The 23,214-nt window shown below is 31.0% G+C and overlaps 1 protein-coding gene and 1 long non-coding RNA gene across 5 annotated transcripts in view; one reads left to right on the forward strand and one right to left on the reverse strand.

The window, feature by feature from the left end:
- LOC123262848 (disintegrin and metalloproteinase domain-containing protein 10-like) overlaps positions 1-23,214 on the forward strand; it is a 110,398-nt gene that overhangs the window by 17,314 nt on the left and 69,870 nt on the right. For all 4 annotated transcript variants that reach the window (XM_044725322.1, XM_044725320.1, XM_044725321.1 and 1 more), the window contains 2 exons: positions 3,028-3,181; positions 7,708-7,826. In XM_044725322.1, the coding sequence (XP_044581257.1) occupies positions 3,028-3,181; positions 7,708-7,826 (273 nt within the window). The remainder of the gene's footprint in view (positions 1-3,027; positions 3,182-7,707; positions 7,827-23,214) is intronic.
- Positions 7,742-8,584, reverse strand: LOC123262849. Its single transcript, XR_006509042.1, has 3 exons — positions 8,312-8,584; positions 7,973-7,998; positions 7,742-7,834 (listed from the first exon to the last, which is right to left on the reverse strand). It is a non-coding gene; the product is annotated as an uncharacterized LOC123262849 (long non-coding RNA).

Here is a 23,214-nt window from a genome sequence, read left to right on the forward strand (position 1 = left end):
GCGCTCGCCGTTGTTTTTTTTTTTTTTTTTTTTTTTTACGGAAATAATTCTATATAATTATATAGGGCCATTTTTCGTATATAATTACGTATGAGTATGTATAATTATATGTAATCTTTTTTACTCAGGCAATTTAAAGATCTGACCAGATCTGGTCAGATCTGATTATATCTAGCCAGATCTCGCCAGATAGAGATAATTTAAAGATCTGACCAGATCTGTTTATATATGGCCAAATTTAATCCGTTTTTCCCGGGAAAATATCTCATAGTAAACGCATGCGTTTCAGCCGCTTAGCGCGCCTGCTTTTTGTTTCGTGCAATTCGAGCATTCTTAGTGAGCGCATAACTTTGGTGTCACTTAAAGGTTTTAAATAAAAATTTAATAAACAATTGTCTTTAATTAATTTTGTTGAGACTCTGAAGATAATACCGGTTAGTGAGAATAGTCTTTAAAATAGTCTCAACAATCAAATAAATATTCCGTCTTTATAAACTTTTATTGTAATTTATTTTCGTCCTTCAATAAAATTTTTTTTTATTCCATTTAGATTATCGATCATAAACTTCTCTATCCACAATCAAACCAATCAAATTTTATAATAAAAGCTATTGAAAATAATAAAAAATATAGTTATAAACTAATAAAAAATATTGTTTCCATCTACTCTCCCCAAATGTAAATTCGAAATTCTCTCAGTTAAAAGTCCTCGAAAATATTTTAAATAATAAAACACTATTATATCAAACAATATAAATTAATTTAATTCCCGCTAAAAGAAATCTATTTTTCGTTTAATTAATTACGAAATTTAAAATTATTTATTTAAAAGTTCTGAATAAATCCTTTTAGTTACTTCAATTGATTTTCATATGGTTAACTTTTGAATTGCCGCGCAAATAAATTTTCCTTATAAGCAGCTTAGTAAAATTCGCTCACAGGAAATTCACTACCGTTAGATGGCTGACAAATTTTTGCGCATCTTGAATTGTTTCTATCGAAAATTGAGTTAAAGTGAGACTCTAAAGAATTCTTTAAGGTAACCCTGAACTTAAACTGTCAAAGATGCAAATTTTTGAACTTTGGTGATACAAAAGATTTATCTGATAATTTAGAACTTGGTCCCGTGTATTTGTTTATTGATTACTGGGGTAGATAATAAACTTTAAAATGTCTCATAGTAAACGCATGCGCTTCAGCCGCTCAGCGCGCCCGCTTTTTGTTTCGTGCAATTCGAGCGTTCTTAGTGAGCGCATAACTTTGGTGTCGCTTAAAGTTTTTAAACAAAAATTTAATAAACAATTGTCGTTAATTAATTTTATTGAGACTCTGAAGATAATTCCGGTTAGTGAGAATAGTCTTTAAAATAGTTCCAACAATCTAATAAATATTCCGTCTTTAAAACTTTTATTGTATTTTATAATCCTCCGTCAATAAATGTTTTTTTTTATTCCATTTATATTATCGATAATTAACTTCTCTATACACAATAAAACCAAACAAATTTTATAATAAAATCTATTTAAAATAATAAAAAATGTATTTATAACCCGAGTAAAAACAGAATTCCGCCGTACCACCACCGCAACACCGCTGCACGGCTTTTTAAGCGCCGCACCACCGCTGCACTACAGCCGTGACAATTTTGATTATTTTACAAGTGCCGCACCACCGCCGCATCAGCGCCGTGACAAGTAAATAAATTTCTATTCGTCGCACCACCGCCGCACCACAGCTGTGACGCGCTCGGGTAAAAATAAAATTATTATTTTTTACGAAAAAATAATAAATTTTGTTCGACCGCCGCACAACCGCTGCACCACCGCCGCACCATACCGCCGTTTGATGGTATATACATTGCAATAAAATATTTGTTGATCATTCAAATAGCTTAACTAAATTTTTTTAGTTAACTATGGCTTGCAGCGCAGTTGGCAATGTTCGAGACTTCCATGCAGACGATCCAGGTTCGAACACCATCACAGTTCAATTTTTAAAATTCTTACAGAGTATTTTGATAGGCGTGCCGCTTCTGTGCAACCCGAGGACAAAATTAAAAATCTACATCAACAATACGACTAAAAAAATCAATAATTTCGCGGTGCTTTGGCCTGATTTAAAAAAAATTTTTTTTTTTAATATTGGACATTTGATTAAAAGGAGGTTCATCAATAGGTCTTAGATTAAGATTTCTAGTCGCATTATTTATTAATTAATTATTGCGTGATAAATTGATTATGATACCATTTTTTGTGAAATTGTAGGTATGATTTAGCATTGGTGCGGCGGTGGTGCAGCGGTGGTGCGGCGATGCTAGGGGGAGTAAATTTTTAGCGTGCGGCGATGCTAGGGGGAGTAAATTTTTAGCGTGCGGCGTAATAGTCCGCCAAACGGCGGTCGTGTAGCGGTGGTGCGGCGGTATGGTGCGGCGGTGGTGCAGCGGTCGAACGAAATTTATTATTTTTCCGTAAAAAATAATAATTTCATTTTTACTCGGGAAACAAATAAAAAATATTGTTTCCATCTACTCTCCCCAATTGTAAATTCGAAATTCTCTCAGTTAAAAGTCCTCGAAAATATTGTAAATAATAAAACACTCTATTATATCAAACAATATAAATTTATTTAATTTCCGCTAAGAAAAAATCTATTTTTCGATTAATTAATTTCGACATTCAAAATTATTTATTTAAAAATTCCGTTCAAATAATTATATTTTATCTCTTATAAAAATTCTTCATGGCTATATCGAAAAATTTAATCAGTCCATATGTAATCCAATAAGGTATTATGCGTCCATTTACAATTTTTCTGACATTGATTTTCACTTTAATCTATTTAACTACTTTTTTTACTAATAAAACATGATAATCGTCTCAGACATTTTATAAAATCTATGCAAACTAAAAAAAAAAATATTTACTAAAAATATTATGCGCCATTTTTAAGTTTTTTAAAAGTTGTAAGTATATAAAATAGTAATAATAAAAAATAAAAAAACTAACGAAACATTTAATATATTTACAGAAATAAAAAAGTCAACATACATACGTCACTACACAGGAGCTTTTTACGACACCGCAGCGCTGAAGCGTCACCGTGACCGATCACGTCGCGACTTTTCTGGTATTGGAAAAGAAGTCGGTTCTACGCTGAATTTACATGTCAATGCTTTTGACAGGTACGTGGATTGACTTATAAGATTCATGTAAATTTAAAGCCTTCATACACCTTTCATCCTCGAATCCTCCGCTGAGATCCATAAAACGTGAATTATAATCTCCATAAAATCCAATTAAAAAGCAATCATCACCTGTATGAAAAAAAGTTTCTGAGAAAACAAATTTTTAGAGTGTAAATTGAACTAAATAGAGCGCATTGATAGATTTTTCTCGACTTTGCAATGTAATATAAATTCGTCCACTTGGGCTCTATCTTTTTGCACGTCTGCTCGCTGGGAAAACTCTAGCCACTAGTATTACAGTATTACTGGCTGGTATAACTCTCGCCTGTACTTCATACGAGTAACAAAATTCAATTCAATTCAATTCCATTCTATTCAATATAAATATTTACTCTAGAGTACACTGGTTCGCTAGTAAAATAACAACCTCCGAATTTACCGTGAATGCAACTAGTCGGTTTTATTACAAGGCCATGTCGATCCTTTTTTCTTTTTTTAATCTATAATTTAAGTGATTGATACTTTTTTTACGGTGCGTGTTTGTATAATAGTATTGATTTTGATCGACGATGCAGTGAAAAAGTTTTTCTATGAAAAAATGGAACATTGTTTTTGATTTTAAGTTCTTGCTTTTCATTCTATTTATCCTGAAAAAATTTTTTTGAATTCGATGGTAGCTTGCTGTTTGTTGATGTAAAGCTAAAAAAAGAAAAAATTACTTTTCTGTATACAGAAAGAAATTTTCTTTAAAAATTAGCGTGAAAATGACTGTACACTGAGAAAAAAAAAATACTTTTATTAAGAAAATTTTCTTGACACAAGAATTCATGTTCTTGAAAATTTTCAAGAATATATATTCTTAGCTCAAGAATTTTTTAAATTGATTGAAATAATTTTTACTTAATTTAAATAAAGCTATTCTCTTGTTTATCTATTATCCAAAAATAAATATTGATGCTCTTCTCTTCAGAAATTAATAATTAATAATAATAGAATATTTGATCGTCATCGAATTTTTTGAACCAAGAAATTGTTAATTGAGTAAAAGTATTTTTTTTTTCTTAATGTAATCATAAGACATTCCACAATTTCTGATCTAATTAAAATTCTTTTAATAATTATTCACAAATAAATTATAAAAAATGTAGAAATACCACACTGAAAAAATAATAATTTTATGTCATATGGCCGCAAAGTGGCGATTTTCTGACAACGACGATGTTGTGATATGAACTTGAGGTTCGTGGCGGGAATGTACGAGAACGGGCGTAATTTTAACCTTTAACTTTAAGTCCGCTTCAATAATAAATTGCCAGCAGAGAAATAATTAGCGCCACTCAATAGTAACTAAGTATAAATCTATTTAAAATCATCGATTGATACACTAGAATTTGATTTATTTCGTTCTAAATTTTATCCGATTGCACAAGGACAGTACGGAAAAAAGGGGGAAGTAAACTTTGCGGCCTAGGCCGCGGAAAAAATACGGTATGGTAGAGTCTCTAGAAATGAGTATCTTTTCGGACGCCACCCAGCACTCAAAAGTTGAACTTTTGAAGCGAGTGTAACAAAAAAATATTATTATTCTTGTATTCACTTTAAACATTTCCAGTGCTGCCTCTGTATCTTTCAACAGAAGTAACAAATTTTACAATAGTTTAATTGGAATGTTTTTCAATTAGTGTGAGTGTTGGCCGTGCACAGCGCTAGACTCCGAGTTGATGTAAATGCTGAAGGACATTTGTAGTAGTTTACCTCGGATAGCGTAGAGGGAGAGTCTCTGGCTACCAATTAAGAGTTTTGGGTTCGATTCTCGGACGAAAATTCCGACTTGTATTTTCGGTTATAATTGCAATTTTTCTTGTGGAAAATAAAAAATCCTTTCTCACAATTTATTTCGTTGAAAACTAATCTCTCGAGAGAACTACAAAGAGTTGTTAACAAATTTTCTTATTTAAAAAAAGACCAGATTAAAATCACGCGCTTCTATTAAATTTAACTTTTTTTCATTACAAATTTAATGACCGAAGCCTTCGTATGTAAACTTTGCTCGACAAATTTCCAATTAAATCACCCTTTAATGCCTTTCTATATTATTTTTCATGCTGCACAAAAAAACTTCAAAGTCACAGCGTGCAATATTTTTAATCAATTTACAAAAAAAAAAAGGTCAGCACATCGGAAACGGAACAAAGTTAATTGAAAACAGAAAACATAAGTATATCAAAAAAAAGTTGCAGAGTAATTAATATCACTAACGAAACAATAAAAATAAACTGTCATAGAAAAATCCATGAGCGTGATAGGAAGATTGATTGATTGGTACCTTGATGAGAAGTGTAGTGCGGATGAGGACGATGATAATGCCGAAGAGAGTTAGAGAAGGTATAGCACTTTGCGGTCCAGGGTAAATTTGCATTGTAACGTCAGACTCAATATCCACCGAGATATTACGATAGATACATACGTCAATCATATCGCATTGAGTATTATATGTAGTATGCAAGGACTGAGCTTTATTACCTGGGAATAATTTGTACAGGCAGTTGAGGCTACTAGTCATTGTCCGCATTACTGTCAACGACACGGAATTACTCTCTTGTAACATTTCCCGGCAATCCGATATTATCCGCAATTAGCGTTAATTGTCCGGATTAATAGATTGCATTTACTGAGAACTTTATGACTATTCAAAATTTATGTGATTAAGAAAATATAATTCATATAGCTGCCTGATAACTAAATATTGCGACAAAATTAAGATGGAAATATTGCACGCCTCATAACGTGAAGCGGTTGAGGCAGTGTTTTACTCCCGACTTCTCAAGGTCAAGCAATTTAGTGATCTTCAAGTGCCTCTATCATAACCATATTGCACTTATACAATAATAAGGTAAAGTACCCTGTACTTGAATACACTAATAGAAGGATTTGTTTATAGTTAAAAATATTTGTTAATATTTAACAAATCATTTATTAGAGACCAATTTTTAGTCCTTGACAAATATTTCTTAGTATTTAAAAAGATTTATTAATATTTAATAAATGAATATCAGATTTATTAAATACAAATAAATCATATTAAATACTAAGACATATTTGTTTAATACTAAAAAGTGGTCTCTAATAAATGATTTGTTAACTATTAACAAATATTTTTTAATACAAATATACCCTTCTATCAGTGTACTTATAAAAATGGGACCAGTACTTGAACAGACTTTTCGAATTGTTGTAATACAAAATCCGTATATTTATTATTAGTAATATGCGCAAGTTATTATTCAATGATACAGTAATTGATTTCTGTAAGTTTTTTCAATTATAAATCAAAACAATTATATTTTTATTAACTTAAAAGTTGACTTGTCGAGAATAGCCGATAGATATATCTAGCTTAGCGAGTCCGGATATAGTACGAAGTCTTGATGAGAATGTATCTATAGCCTCAAACGTGTGCCTTCACTTCAAGTTTGTCAGGGTCCCTACCTTTGAGCATAAAATATCGAACATAATTTTTTATCATATCAATTGCGGAAGTTGGATTTGAAAGAACAGTCAAGAATGTTCAATTACTGTTTATTTTATTTAAAGGAACAATAATTATGTCACACAAGATTAAATAGCGACGGATTAAATGTACGTATATGTTGAAGTCGCTTACAAGATTCGACTGTCGCTAAGATTTCTTTTGCGACTTTTACTCCACCCAGCGGACGTTTGCCGAATTAAAATATAATTCGACTCATCTATAGCGTATTTTAGTAGTCGTGCAGAAATGTAGAGACAGATAGAGAGAGAGAGAGAAGTTACTTTTCGATACTAGTGCGAGGTAAATTAACTAAACTATAGATTGTCAGAAATCGTATTCTTTGCGCCCTCTGTATGTTGCTCGAAAATCCAACTTTCGCGGTTGATATGACAAAAAATTATTTTATGCTGCTACTTTGAAAAAAAAAAATGTTTTGAAAAAAATTTTACGTGGACGTCCAGATGCCTGTACGCTGATTTTGTATGTAAACACGAGAACTCCCGAAAAAATAGATGTATCGAGACCGGGCTTTTTTTATTAGTTCCAGAATTCGATTAACTTCTGCCGTATTTCATATCAATAGTCTAGCTTACGTAGTTTTTTTTTAAATGCATTTTTATTAAAATTCACAATGATACACACGCACAAAAACAAAATAACTTTTCTTATTTCTCTCACGTTAAAACTATGGCGCCACTTAATCAAGTTAAAATGGGATCAAGCAATCATGTTACTAGTTTTTTTTAGACTGTGTGCGGATATAACAAGAAAAATAGGCGCCAATAATTAAAAAAAAAATTTTTAAATACTCTATAAGTAATTATTTAATTATTTTTTTTTCTTTTAATTATAAGTCATTACAACAAGCGGTTGATAATCCCCTAAAGTTGGTTTTAATATTAAGGACGAGAATAAATTTCATAACACAGGAGCTCTGATTAAAACCATTTCCATTCAAGCTTGTTAATAATAAATAAATTTTCTTTGACAGGATATTTAAAATGCGCTTGAAGAGAGACAAGACGCTCTTCCATGACGCGGTTCTTTTCGAGACTTCAAATGGCACGATATCTTTTGATCCCTCTCATGTCTACGTCGGCGGTCTCGAAGGTAAGGTCCTGAAATTAACTTTTAATATCAAACGCTAAATTTTACGCTTCTGAAACTTTTCGAAGCACAAAAGGTTTATAAAAGTCGATGAATAAGTTATAATTCTGTGATATGGTAGCAAGAAAAATGGAAATTAGAAAAATTACCTTTGAGGTTATCACGTCATAAGTAGCTTGGATAATAATAATTAGGTAATGGAATATTATAATACAAATATAAATAATGCTGTGATGCAGGAAAGAATAGGAGTTACGGTAATTATTACGTGAAGCGTTCCACATTCACGTAACAGGATATTGGTAGGAAAGGATTGAGAAAGGAATGTGGAGAGGATCATCTTAATGTGAGTTTATAGAATATGCGAGAAAAAATTATTAGTTAGCTCGGACTGGGATTCGAATCCAGAACCTTCCGAAGACATGTCGGCTACTCTACCATTTGAGCTATCCGGTCTATAATAATAATTATAATAATAATAATAATACCATATCTCTGAAGTACTCAACGCTTGCAGTCTTATTTACTACTACGATAAAGTGAAATATGGAGGCGTGATAACTTGCCAATGGTGTGTAATAAACAACTTTTGCTGTTCCTGTTACAGAACAATTTATTAATATATTTAGGTTTGTCACTATTTTTGCCGAAGATGACACTGCATTATTTGTAAGATACACTCCAACTTGTAGTAATTTTAGTCGAGGAAAAAACCATCAGCGCCATCTCAAACTTTTTTACTACAATGCGTGGTATTTGGCGACCCAACAACAGCAGTACTGAAAACGTTGTTAGTTCACAGTTGCCTATTATTTTATTTTAGTTTTTAAAAATTAGTGACGAGTTTCGGAATAAATAAATTATAAATATTGAAAATTTTTAAAGCTCTCCGTCAGCCTCCACTCTTTTAGACAGTGTTTAAATCATCATCAGGTAATAGGGTGTTCAAATTTATAACCTCCAAACTAACAGATTCATTATATTTTGTACCAAAAAAGACTTTGCATCAATCAAACGATGGTAATTAAAAAACCAATTAATTTTAGACGGCATTAAAAATATCCACGCATGGAAATAAAAAGTTAGTTTGGTAAATTTAGTGCACGTAATATTTTAAACTCATCATTAACTTTTATTAGACTGTTGCTCAAATGGGATAAATGTTGACTCTAAACATGCGATAAATGATATTTCAATCATCAAAACTTGGACTGTTATGAAAAATAACAATAACTCAATAGCTGAAGCTTTAAAAATTCTTTTTGAAAGTTAATTATGCCACAATATTGATACAAGTGTCCATTCGACAAGAAATAGAACAGAAGTAGATCATTATTATCTTTTTGAAACAATGATGAGCTGAGCTTGAAAGTTCATCGAACGAATGTTATGAAAAATAACCAGAGTAAGAAATAACGAAAACATATGTTATAATAGTGTATCCGCTGGAGCGTGAAAGCTTCAAGTCCGATAAAGATAGGAAGGAAACGGTAAATTTACCGAAGCGTATATTTTGGCTTTCGCAATCCTTAGTACCTATAAGCTTGCGCAACATTAAATTCTACCGTGTGGCTTAATTTTCCGTCCACCTGGAAAACTCTTTATGGCAATATAAACAAACCTAAAAGACAATCAGCAACCGAGATAGAAAAAAGACATCCAATAGGTTGCTTGCCAACTCTTTTATCTCTTATCTTATATTCTTTTTTATTCATAAATTCCCTTCTCCGTTAATTTTCAATTTATTGCCTCGTTAATCGCGACACAGGACATTTGCAATTTTGGCAAAATTTTTGCGGTATCAAAATGAATTAGTAGCTTTATTATCATTAATATTTTCACAAAGTCAAATGATCAATAAATTAAATGTCGATAAAATAAATATTCTGCGTTCACTTTAACCCAAAATGATACTTGGGACAATTTTACTTCCATTAAATAAAGAGGACTTGAAAGGATCCAACTAACAACGTTTTACTTCAACGGCAAACTTCAAAAGCCCGTACAACAAAAACTACTAACAATCCCTGTCAGAGTTTGAAAAGCAGCTTTTAAATTTTATCTCATGCGCTGAAAGTTGTTTTGTAGTTACTCCACAGCATATTTAGTATTTAAGCCATTATAACATTGAGCATGCACAATAGTCGTTTTAGTGAGACTTATTGCGGGCGTTTTCAATGTTTTTCATATCACCCGTGTCAAATATGAAAAAAATTTTTGAAATTTTAAGTACACGCTTAATATTAATTACTTTAAAAATGCAATTAATAAAGTTGATTATTTCTTATTTCTTTCCTTACTTGCTGAAGATTTGATTGGTAATTCAAAAACATGATTTTTTTTTTAATTAAAAAAAAAGTTATGAATTTTTGAAAAAAAAAAAATAGCTATTACTTTTTCAAAATTTAACGTATTGGGACGTTTTTTTTTTTAAATTTTTTTTTAAATGTACTTTTTGAAAAAAAAATACAAACAAATTGTTCGAACCTATCTTAAGCATTATTTTTTCAATTTTTAAGAAAAATCAAAAATTTCTCGGTGGTTCCCATTTTTGATTTCTTTTTTATCATATGAAACTTTGACATTTTCTGCAAATCCTCAAACTTTTTCGAAGTGGTGTTTTTCTGATTTATATTTTTTTCTTTAATTGAAAAAAAAAATTTTTTTTTTAGCTTTCTTTCTTATAACTTCATTTTGAAAATTTTTGTGAGTCCGAAAAGAACTTCTAAATTCGAAGTCCCCATAGACAGATTACTTAAGGTAGTTCCAGCATGAAACCATTTTTCGACAGATTCGGCTGAATTTTTTTTTACGGATTCAGAATAGCTTTATTTATAAATTCCTATAATTTCATAATTTTTGACCGTTTAGATCGCGAGATATTTAAGGTCAAAGTTCGCGATTTTGAGGGTCATGTTCCATTTAAAGTATGTAAAATGTCTGGTCTCTCCAACCGGACCTTTTATTATATTAAAAAATTCCCTCGACAGAATTGGAAAAAAAATTAGGAGAGTGTTGAAAAATGTTTTTAGAATAAGTTACAAAAATAAAAGTAGCACCTCACCGTTTTGTTATCAAAATATAATAATTAAAAAAAAATAATTTTCGATCCATTTCTAACCTGCTCATTGAGCAATTTATGGTGATTCGGCAACGCCGTGCGCAACGCTCCCTGAAATAGTGTAGCATAAAAAGCGGGAAATTCAAATCTTTCACGATTTTCAAGAGCAACGTTGCCAGATCACTAGACTAACAATATGTAATTGTATGTGTAAACGTCTGTGTGCCGAGACTTCTAAATTTTTGTCCATAGTAAATGCTCTGACTATACTATACCACGCTGGAACTACGTTAAGAATCAATGAGAGCAAATTTTCAAGGAAAAAAAAATATTACGTGAAGAATGCGAGAAGGGTGTGGAAACTTTTTTTTGTCAATTTTTGTAAATATATTCAAAGTTTAAAAATAAAAAAAAAAAGTTTTTCAAGCTAAAAGAGCGCCTAGACCCAAGTCGAAAAAATGAACTTAGAAAAGCTTAAATCAATTGTTTAAGTATAGGACACATTATTGGTAAAATAAGCCTACACTGTAAAAAATTTCGGTGTAAAAGTTGGACCCAGAGACTTTTACACCGTCGTGTAAGTGTGAAAAGTCGGTGTAAAATTTCCTCCGTGTGAAATTTTCACTCGTGTAAATTTAACACGGTGTAATTTACTGTTTTACTCTATACCGTATTATTATTTATAACTTTGCAAATTTAATAACTATTGCTAGTAACCTTGCAGTCACTATGTGACTGCCGTGACTTGTGAACTATAAATAAATAAAATTTTGCTCTATTAAATAATAACTTTTGTTAAATTGCACTGTACTTTCTTAACTATTGACGTTTTTGAAGATATAAGCTCATCCCGATGTTACACTCATCAAGAGCTTTCATTTAAATACCCACATGCATTTTGATATATATTTCATATATACATATATATAATATATATAAAAATATATAAAAAAAAAGGCCATTCGGCAGCCGAAATGGAAGTAGATTTTTCAAATAAAGAAAATTGATTTTTAATAAAATAATATAACAACACTAATAATGTATAACTTAATTTATGAATTAGAAACAAAATTCAATAATAAATTTAAAACATTTAGAACAAATTTTGGAAAAAAAATTAACTTTTGAAGAAAAAGTTTCTCAAAGAATTGCAAAGATTATAAAATTTGAATTATAAATGACCAAATTTTAAATAACTGCTTAGGAACAACAATTTGCAAATCAATCAGATGTTTGAAACCGGATAAAATTTTAATTGAAGAAAACAATATATAGAACTAATTTGTGACATATTTTACGAATTACCTGAAAACATTACACGAAAGACTAATCATTATCGTAATTATTGAATTTACATCATGATTAAGCTATGATGCAGACAATAATTCTAAAACGGCTGCAACAGTAAAACTGTTTTATTAAACGAACTCTAAAAGGAGTAATATTGAGGCTATTACCACTTCTGAGTAGTGGAAATTGAAGCTTATTAAAAGAGCTTTACGATGCATTTTACCGAATTTTGATATCTTGTCTCGATCAGTAATTATATCAAGTTTAAGTAGTAAAAACATCAATTTTTACGATTTTCAAAATTTCAAAATCCTGTCATTTCCAAATTACTCGCCCGATTAAGCTCATCTTCGAACTTAACCTTGGTCTTGATCGATAGATAAAGCATGTTGAGTTTGAGAAGAATCGGTTATAAATTGAAAACGCTATCGTGCTGACAAGCCGCGTTATATCGTATAAATACATACATATATAAACTTTTGAACTATATACATTTTCTGACTCAGCTCGACAAACTAAGTCAGAAAACGACTAAATTTTTTCAAACTTGCGCCATGAGGACGGCTGCAATAGTTAGATTTTTATAAAATCTACTAAAAATGATGTGGGTACTTAAATGAAAGGTCTTGATGAGTGTAACATCGGGATGAGCTTATATCTTTAAAAATGTCAATAGTTCACAAGATACAAGGTCATTTCTTAATTATGTATCTAGAAATAGAGCATTTTCGAATGCAGCCTAAATACTTATCATGATAAATTGACTAATGGTGAGAATGATATGAAACCATGAAAAGACACAACTCTAAGGTCAAAACTTTTCCAACGATATCAAATTTAATCATAAAAACTTTTATTTTACTTCGTAAAATATAATAATATTGAAAAAAAAACATACTTTTAAATATTTATTTTTCCATGTTTATATTTATAATCTAATATCGTACAAGCCTGAAACTAAACAAACAAGTTTTATTAATTAATGAGAAATTTTCAGAAAATACATTTACACGCTTGATGGTATAAAATTTAGGGTTCACACCGTTCAAATTTAACATTACACTAAGTGCGATTTTCACACCGTCCGTGTTAAAAATTTTTACATCGAATCATTTACACTACACCGATTCCAACAAATTTTTTACAGCACTGTAAATAGTGTATGTATTCTCTGCACGTGCTACAAAAAATTTCATTCTTATTAAGATCACAGTTAATTAGTTTCAAAAGATAACAAAGCTTAAAGACTCTAAAAATCGTAACGCAACAGTTGAGTCTGAATTAAAGTTTAAAAATCTACTTACACTAGTGATAAGTACTGGACGATGAAATTTATAAATTTTATGTAGTATGAGTTCTGCACGAATGTAGTTTGCAAAGTTCTCGAGTCGAGTGCAATTGAGTAACGAAAAAGTATGAAAACACTACACCGTGCTAGGAAAAACCAATAGAACAAAAAAATATTTGCTAAGGAAAAAAAAAAGCTCTCGAAGCCAGATGTCTATTGAAGTTTGCTCACAGTACAGATCCCAGTGGGATTCTGAGCTCTCAGGGACAAAAGGTTATTGTACTTACGATTCCAAAGCCTCCCAAACCACGAATAATATAAAATACCACGAGTTTTAATTAACCTCGAAAATACTTAAAAATAATGAAATTAAATTTGAAAAAAATTAGTGCAGTAGTAAAAGATCAGATTTTTATTGAGAGTGAGCTTGTAAAAAATTAAAACATACAGTTTTTTCTAAACTATAACAGAAATTTTGGTAAAAATTTTTCCAAAAAGAAAACTAGACAATAAATCAATAATTTCTGGTTAATTTCGTTCTTTGTTGAGATTTCTGAGTCGATTTTAAGGCAGGTTATCGATTTCTAAAGGAAAGCTTACGTGAAACTTCTACAGGCCATAAGTCAAGAAGTAATTGCATGAAGATAATTTTTCATATGTTCTAAAAGCTCCGAAGTCCGATCTTTAGGAAACTACGATTTATTGTTGTAATAAATAATATTTTTAAGAAAATTATTTATTTCGAGAAATGTATCAAATTGTTGATTCGATAATAAAGAAATATTCAGGTAAATTTTGTCACAGGGTTTTTATTCCCTGTGTGCGTCCCTCCCTGCACCTAAATTTGGCAACAGATCCACACTCGGTGTGTCTCTGAATTTATTATTTTATATTTATTCAGTAATTTATTTATTGAATTTAATATTATTAGTATTATTTATATTTGAAATTTCTAATATTATGGTTATTAATTTAAGAATTAATTTTATCTTTATTTCAGACATTTATAATGAATTATTTATAATTTATTATTATTATTATTATTATTTGTGTGCATTGCCGTAAATCATTGTCATATAGTACCTAATTTTACAATGAGTGATAAATCATAGCCTTTACTCGCACGGGTGAGGCCCTACAATATCGATCGCGAGCAGAGTTCATTGAATTAGGGAAAATGGCTAGAGAGGCCCTTGTTGTCGAACACGAGGCCTCGAACGGTTTACGGTGACAAAAATTGAGCAGACACGCGGTGGCCCGCTTGGTGTGAGGTATACACGCGGGACCTCCGCAATTGTAAGGAGTGTGGATTTGGTGCCTTGGGTTGAGTTTCCTTTTTGGTGAGTACTCACAAGTTGAGATCGATTAATATCCGCGCACCGCTGTCTCCTGGCTTAGATAATTTATCCTTTATTGTTTAACTAAATTCACTATCGATTTATCGGGTCGATCCCGTAGCGAGTAAGGGTTATTTTGAGGGAATACTTGTACCTATCCCGAAAGCCTCGTGTGGGTCCCCGAAATGGCCAGCAATTACTAATCACAGTACTACACTTACATTAATCATTATTACGTTCGTAAATAAAATTGAAAGGCTAATATCTAAAATTATCGTTTATATTGGTTTAATTGTTTGAAATCTATTATATTTGTTCCATAAAGGATTTAATTTGTTATTTGGAAAGTAGATTTAGTTTTAAGTAATACCGTTTATAAATAAATAATTTATTGTTATTAAGATTTACCGATTAAACAATGATTTATTTTATGTAAGTTAATTCCCGGATTCTTTTCCTATGACTCATCTTCCTAGTTCAATTCGTTAATATAAAGTATTATTTTATAATTAATTATTTATTATTTCTAATTGTAAATTCTGTCTTGACCTTGACTTTAGTTACTTTAAGATTTACCTTTTCATTCGCATTAGTTTAAATCGTTAATTGATCGTCCGGCGCGGCCCCTGGAATTTTTATTATTTTTGGTAATTTTTGCATAAAAATTACCTGGCGTCCAAATGTGCACTAACCCAGCCTGAGGGGTTTCCGGGTTAATTTTATTATATATTAAAAGGGCGAGCGTAAAATACCCTACCCAGCCGATATCTCCGCCATCGGTCGAATTTAGTTAAATTTTGGGGAAAAGTATTATTACAATTTCTCTAAAAATTTATTAGAGCCGATCATATGTTAGAATTAAGATGAACTTCAGAAAGGTTTCATTTTGTCGAGCAGAAAAATGAATTGTCGACAAATGTAACATATGCAAGTATGTGAAATAGCGCTTTGTTCCAAATAAATCGCGGCGACGATTCTCAACTGATCTCAATGGAATAAAGTGGACAAATTTTACGAGCGGATACCGAATATAAATTTTCAAGATCAGCTAAATCGGTCAATTTATTTCCGAGTCCTGTTTACTAATTTATTTATTTTCCTGAAAGTAATTATTCAGTAAATTACATCGAAATATCTTTTCAGCTTACAGATAACTCTGATCTGATAAATATATCTCTAAGTTCCAAAGATTATTTTTTATCAAAGGTACTGACAATATTTTAGGGAATTTTAATAATTTCGCGGGTGAAAAAATTTTGAAAAATGAATCGTCAGGACTTTAGCTTCTAATAACTTTTAAATACCATCACCCGTTCTATTTTTTATCCTAGATGTTCAAGTTTATTTAAATAATATTTTATTAGCAGCACAATAATATTATTTTTTGTCAAGTGTTATTAACTTTGTCGAGTAGAAGGATGTAGTTTAATAAATTTAAAAAATATATCCAATTCGGGTGGATTGCAATCCAATTATTCTAAAGCTTCGTGTGTAATTTTATACTAATTGATAAGTTTTCTCTTAAATTATTTAAGTGGCGACATAATTAATTATAATTTCATTAAATCATCGTCTTGTTCCAATACTTTTATTAATAAAAATTTCCCACTGATGCCACTTAGTCCCTCAATATTTATCAATTTATTGATTAAATTATACTTGATGAAAAATTCGAGTTTAACCAAGTACACGGAAAGATTAAAACCCGACTGGTTTGTATTCTGTACCAGACTCAGTTGTGTGTGGGTTACTTTGCATAGATTCTGGTGCATCACCCGACTGAGTCTGGTGCAGAACACGACTCACTCTGGTGCGCACACGACTGAGTCTGGTGCAGAACACGAACCAGTCGGGTTTTAATCGTTCCGTATAATTACCAGCGCGTAAAAACTTCGGATAATCACAAAGCAACCTACAAGCAAATTGTACGCACAGCCAAAATACGTATTCTCACTGTAAAAATACTCGCTTAGTTATACTTTGTATTCCTGCAGGATAAATCGACGTTCTAATTAGCAAATTGTCTAACTCCATTTTAGAGAATTTTCTATTTGTACGAAAAAAACAATTAGTTCAAAATTTATTATCACTTTAAAAAACCATTTAATATCATTATTATCTAATAGAGATATAATATTTAGGTTTGAATCATTCAAATAATTTATAATTCGATTATGGCTACATCAAAATGTTAAAAAATCACCCTTTAAAAAATAAGGAGTTAGACAAATTGCTAATTAGACCGTCGAAATACATTTTTTTTTGTGTAAGCAAAGTAGCATATCAATTTCCTCTTTATACCCAATATATTACTATCTCCATAAATTAAATTATACTTTATTATCATCTAACCGAGTATAACATTTTCGAACATTATTAAAGCATATTAATGCATTGAACACCACAAATTCGCGATCTAAGCCACTTAAGCTTAGTACGAAAAGCTCTTTACCCTCACAAATTTCTAAAATGTCAAATGGCAGTTCAATAAAATTGGAAGGATAATTATAGTCAAGAGGCATAGAATCGGAATTTCTAATGCGAACTCTAAAATTCTTAACCTCAAAGCCTTTAAGCCTTCTTATGTAGGATCTAACCTCTAGACTCTGGCCTCTTGATGCGAGCACTTAAGCCATTGGTAGGTTAACATACCTCGCATAATATGATGAAGGGCGCAGGGTGAAGGGTGAAGGGTTCAGAAGACACTTCGATCGAGGATGAGAGTCGTTAGACTGGCATGTAACCCTCGCTAATGTGAATGGGCTGAAGAGAGGAGGCTGCAAGATCGGTTGGCTGGTTGCTGGATGGTTAAATGGCTGCCGATGAGTTCCCGTTGAGAGGATTTGAGTGAGTTCCGAGGTAGAGGGGTGAAGAGGATACTCGAGAGGTTTGGCGGTTCGTCGAGTGGTTGAAGAAAGCAAAGGGGTTTTCCCTTTGCTTTAAAATACATGTTCGCCTTGAAATGTTATTCGATTTCCGTTCCTTCTATCAGCCATTGGTTGCGGAGAAGCATCCGGAATTTAAAGTTGGGTCACATGGATTTGCATTCTTTCGCTCGGTGAATGAAAATAATTTTTTTCATTATTATTAAATTATAGTTATAAATAATACAATTTACTTTGATTAACTTCCAGGCTCAAATCATTATTGTTTCAAAAAGATAATAATGATCTACTTCTGTTCTATTTTCTGTCGAATAGACACTTGTATCAACATTGTGGCATAATTAACTTTCAAAAAGGTTTTTCAAAGCTTCAGCTATTGAGTTATTGTTATTTTTCATAACAGTCCAAGTTTTGATGATTGAAATATCATTTATCGCATGTTTAGAGTCAACATTTATCCCATTTGAGCAATAATCTAATAAAAGTTAATAACGAATTTAAAATATTACGCGCACTAAATTTACCAAACTAACTTTTTATTTCCATGCGTGAATATTTTTAATGCCGTTTAAAATTAATTCGTTTTTTAATTACCGTCGTTTGATTAATGCAAAGTCTTTTTTGGTACAAAATATAATGAATCTGTTAGTTTGGAGGTTATAAATTTGAACACCCTATTATCTGGTGATGATTTAAACAATATCTAAAAGAGAGGAGGCTGACGGGGAGCTTTAAAAATTATAAATATTTATAATTTGTTTATTCCGAAACTCGTCACTAATTTTTAAAAATTAAAATAAAATAATAAGCAATAATGAACTAACAACGTTTTCAGTACTGCTGTTGTTGGGTCGCCAAATACCACGCATTGTAGTAAAAAAGTTTGAGATGGCGCTGATGGTTTTTTCCTCAACTAAAATTGTTACAGGTTGGAGTGGATCGTACATATAATGCAGTGTTGCCTTCGGCAAAAATAGTGACAAACATAAATATATTAAGGTAAAAGACCCAATACCGGAACGACGAAGGGTACATGACTGGTTTTTATTACTTAGAAAATATTCAAATGGTTCATTAGTAATAATAATTCATCCAATCATATAGAATAAACATGTAGTTACACGAAAATAATTAAATTTATCAATTTTGTCAAATTTAATATTAAAAAAAACATGTTTTTTGAAAAAGTCTAAAAGACCCAGTATCGGAACACCTTAAATGCCTAGTCCCAATACCGGAATATGGTTGACCCAATACCGGAACAATAAATAGAACTAATTTTTTTAATCTAAAGAGTCCGCTTTTCGTTAGGCTGGATTAATTAAATAATTAATTAACAAATCATAATACTTTATGTGAATTTTTCTGAATTTATAAAACTAATTTATAAAATGTTATCTTCGACTTAACTTTCGGCATCTTACTACCTATAAAAAATTAAGCAGTTAATTCAGAACTCAAATGACATGTATGCATAGTGAAACTAACAATAATTATTTAATATTAAAAAATCAAATAAATTTTTAGTAAAAATCAAAAAAAAAAAGAAATAAACGATTCGAGGTTATACTTGACGACACTTATGTAAAAAAAAAAATTTCAAAACAGAAATTTGCTTTTGTTCTTCAAGTTAAAATTTACGAATATTTGAAACAATTTTTATAATAAAATTACTTTCTGTATTAAATGTTATTTCACAAAAATTTTTGTTGTTGTGCTTGATGTAAACAATCAACACAGTATATCGTAAATGTCAATAAATAATATCAATATGGCTGACTGTTCCGATACTGGGTATTAGCTCATTGCGGGTGTACCAATAGACGAACAGTAAATTTTAAATAACAATAGGGTCTATTTTGTATTATCAATTAATTGCATCGAATTCTTAGTATTTGTATTAATACATAAAAAAAAAATTTTAGTGAAAAGTATTTCCATTAGGTTTCTACGAGGTTAAGATCATCGAGTGATTTCTTAGCAAAACCATTAAGAGACCTTGATAAGTCAGAAATCTAAGACTATTGACATCATTAACATTTTTTTTCAATATTTCCAATATAATTTAAAGTTTCATTCATATTTTATTATGTAAAAAAAAAGATTGAGGTTTCTAATAAAGAAAAGTTTGTTTAATTTGATTGAGTACAAGATAAAATATAAAATAATAATTGTCAAATCGTTCCGGTATTGGGTCTTTTACCTTAATAAATTGTTCTTTAACAGGAACAGCAGAAGTTGTTTATTGCACGCCATTGACACGTTATCATTCCTCCATATTTCACTTTATCGTAGTAGTAAATAAGACTGCAAGCGTTGAGTACTTCAGAGCTAAGCTACTTATGACGTGATAAACCTCAAAGGTAATTTTTCTAATTTCCATTTTTCTTGCTACCGTATCATAGAATTATAACTTATTTATCCATTTTATAAGTGAATAGTCCATACCATCTATAAGTTAACACGCCTGGATTTCTAAAAAAATAGAAGTATTCATGAATGAAATTTAAATAATTTTTTCGGAAGCAATAACTCAGAAGCTTTTCTACACCCAATACAAAGTAAAGCATCTGTCTGAAAAAAACAATACCCGAACAGCGGAATACAACAATAATTCCTGGATCTGTCGGAGTATAACACAAAAGGTGTCTTGTAGAAATATAAATCGTCGTCGAACACGAGATTATCGGAAAAAATATTAGGTTAAAGGTATAGAGAAAAATAGCAGACGGCTCTTTTAGTCGACACATAAATACATGTTTCTATATGTTCATCCTATATGTACTGTGGTATTGCGAAAGGAGAGGACAGGAGATACGAAAATAATGTCACTTGACAGTGGCATGACGTATGATCTCTCTTAAACCACTAGCTTGCGCGGTATTTCATCCCTCTAGCCAGATGCTGTCGCCTTACATACACCCGTCTATACAATTTACCACTACATATTCATATTTGATGTATGAACATACATAACCTTATTTTCCACGATGAAATGACACGACATCCCGTTATTTTTTCGGTTCTACGGATAGTTAGGATATGGTTTCCTGTAGTTATGTGTTAGAAAATATTTGGGATGCCATTAAAGAAATTCATATGGAAAACCACCTTAGATTTTCACATAGTGTTTTTAGATGAACTCCTATATGCTCTTCAATTGAATTTGCATGCTAGTTTCTACAGAAATTCAGCAAAAGAAATTAATATAATTAATTACATATAGTTTCATATAATTATACATAGCTATATGTACACAGAAAAAAAGGTTCACTTGAGTCAAGAAAATATTTTTCTTCCAACTTATTTTCTTGAGCGAAAAAAAATTTTTTTTTGACACAAGAAATTTCACTTATTTCGACTAAATTAATTCTCTTCCTTTAAGAAATATATATCTTGATCCAAGAAAATTTATTTAAGTCAAGAACATCTTGTTGTTTTGAGAAAATTCAGCCTCTTGCTCCAAAAAATTTAGTTCTTGATGGAAGTAAATTTTCTTGTCTTGAGAAAATTTCTCTCTTGCTCCAGAAAATTAAATATCTCGATAGAAGTAAATTTTCATTAATATTTTTATTTATTAACATGTCAAATGGGAAGATCAAATAATATTGAATCATTTTTTTTCATTCAATATGTATAATTGCACGCTAAAATAATATAAAATGAGTATGAAATATTCAAGAGAAAAATTTTCTCAAGGTGAGAAAATTTTTTTCTTAGCTGAAGTAGGTGGCGCTGCTTCCCTAAAGTATCTAAAATTCTTGATCAAATATAAAAATTTATTGTATCAAGTATTTATGATAATTTGAATTAAGAAAGAATTACTTCCACCAAGAATAGAATTTAAAGAAAAATTTTTACTTCGGCCAACACAACTTCGGTCTTCCTTCAGGCACCCGAAAATTTTCTTGAGCCAAGAATTTTGTTCTCCAGTCAAGAAATTTTTCTTTCTGTGTAATTACACATACTGCCATAAGCCAGATAATAAAAATATATATGGATAAAGTTTGGAAAATCCAAATGTGCATGCCTGAAGCGCTTATGTTTTACATAAAATTAAATATTTGTTTATTTATTTTTAATTTCCCGCGTACAGCAATTATTCATGATGCAAATGAAATGCCCTCGCGTGTTCCGTTATATCAACTACTTACAAGTTGGTATGCATATATACGTTGTCTCGGTCGCAGAGTCACTGTGAGAACTCTGTTTACTAAAAAAATAAACATATGGCCGACAAAAATGGGAAAATTCGGTGTGAGTGCCAATCAAAATGTTTTAATTACAACTAAACGAAGCAATATCATGCGATATTAAAGCAAATTTTTAAGGGAGTTGGGAAAGAACGGATAGGGGAAAGGGGGGGACCTACTCAGTGGGAATTTTTCCGTAATTGAAAAAATAATCAGACAGCCCAGACTGGGAATCGAACCCAGATCTCTCGGTTACGCGCCAAGGGCTCTACCAGTTAAGCTATCCGAGACAAGTACTGACTACTTTATTCAGTCACGTATATAATCAAGCTTTGATATTGAATAGGGTTCTTCATTAAAGTTTAATGACAGGGCTGAAAAAAAAATGAGTCCTATAATTGTATATATTTTTAGTTATCTTGACCACACCAGCATATTTTGACAGTTATTTCCACTATAAATAAAAAAAACGGGTTTTTTTCACTAAAATTGATAATTAATATACTAAGCAGTGTTTTTATTTAGTTTAGTAATCATCCTTCTTGCCACCAGTGTATTTTTTTTAAACATTTTTACGAAGATTATAGATTAAAAATATAATTTTTCTTGACGAGATCGGAAACTTATTTTTAGGCCCCAGTAGAGCTATGCCTTCTCGCGATCGCGCTTAAGGCATGCAATTATATCACTTACCGATAAATGATTAGCTCGTGCCATTCGTCTCATAATTACCGTGAACTTAACGGTAATTTTTAAAGAAAATTTCTACACGGAGAAAAAAATATTGTTAGAATAAGCATACGTATCGTTACTCTGACTAAACGCCGTATAGTCATTTTTCTTAGAGATATACGCTGTATAGCCAATTCAGCTATACAGCGGATCATCAAAATGACGATCTATATCATTATTTTAGCGTTACATTTAGTTAATTCAACTATACAGATCCTCACGTTAATGAAACAGTTGCCTGTTTTGACGAAACTACATATATTTACAAGAGCTATTCTCTGTATGCTTTTAAGTGAAACAAATGAATCCCTAAATTAGAAATCCGGATTGTTATTTTAAGGAAACGTCATTTGAGGATACGTTGGATAGTCATTTTAACAATATTTTTTTAACTTCCTGCTAAGAAAATTGAAAATTTTCAAAAATCGGGAAGTTATTGGTTTTACCCCGTTTTTCGAAAATCGAGTTTTCATCAGATCTCGACGTTTTGAGGTCCTAGGAAGCTTTCCTGACTATTCCCGCGAGGGTGTCACTATGTCTGTATGTATGTATGTGTGTGTGTGTGTGTGTGTGTGTGTGTGTGCGTGCGTGTGCGTGTGTGTGTG

The sequence above is a fragment of the Cotesia glomerata genome, linkage group LG4, assembly GCF_020080835.1.
Source record: "Cotesia glomerata isolate CgM1 linkage group LG4, MPM_Cglom_v2.3, whole genome shotgun sequence".
In the NCBI taxonomy this organism is placed as follows: Eukaryota; Metazoa; Arthropoda; class Insecta; order Hymenoptera; family Braconidae; genus Cotesia; species Cotesia glomerata.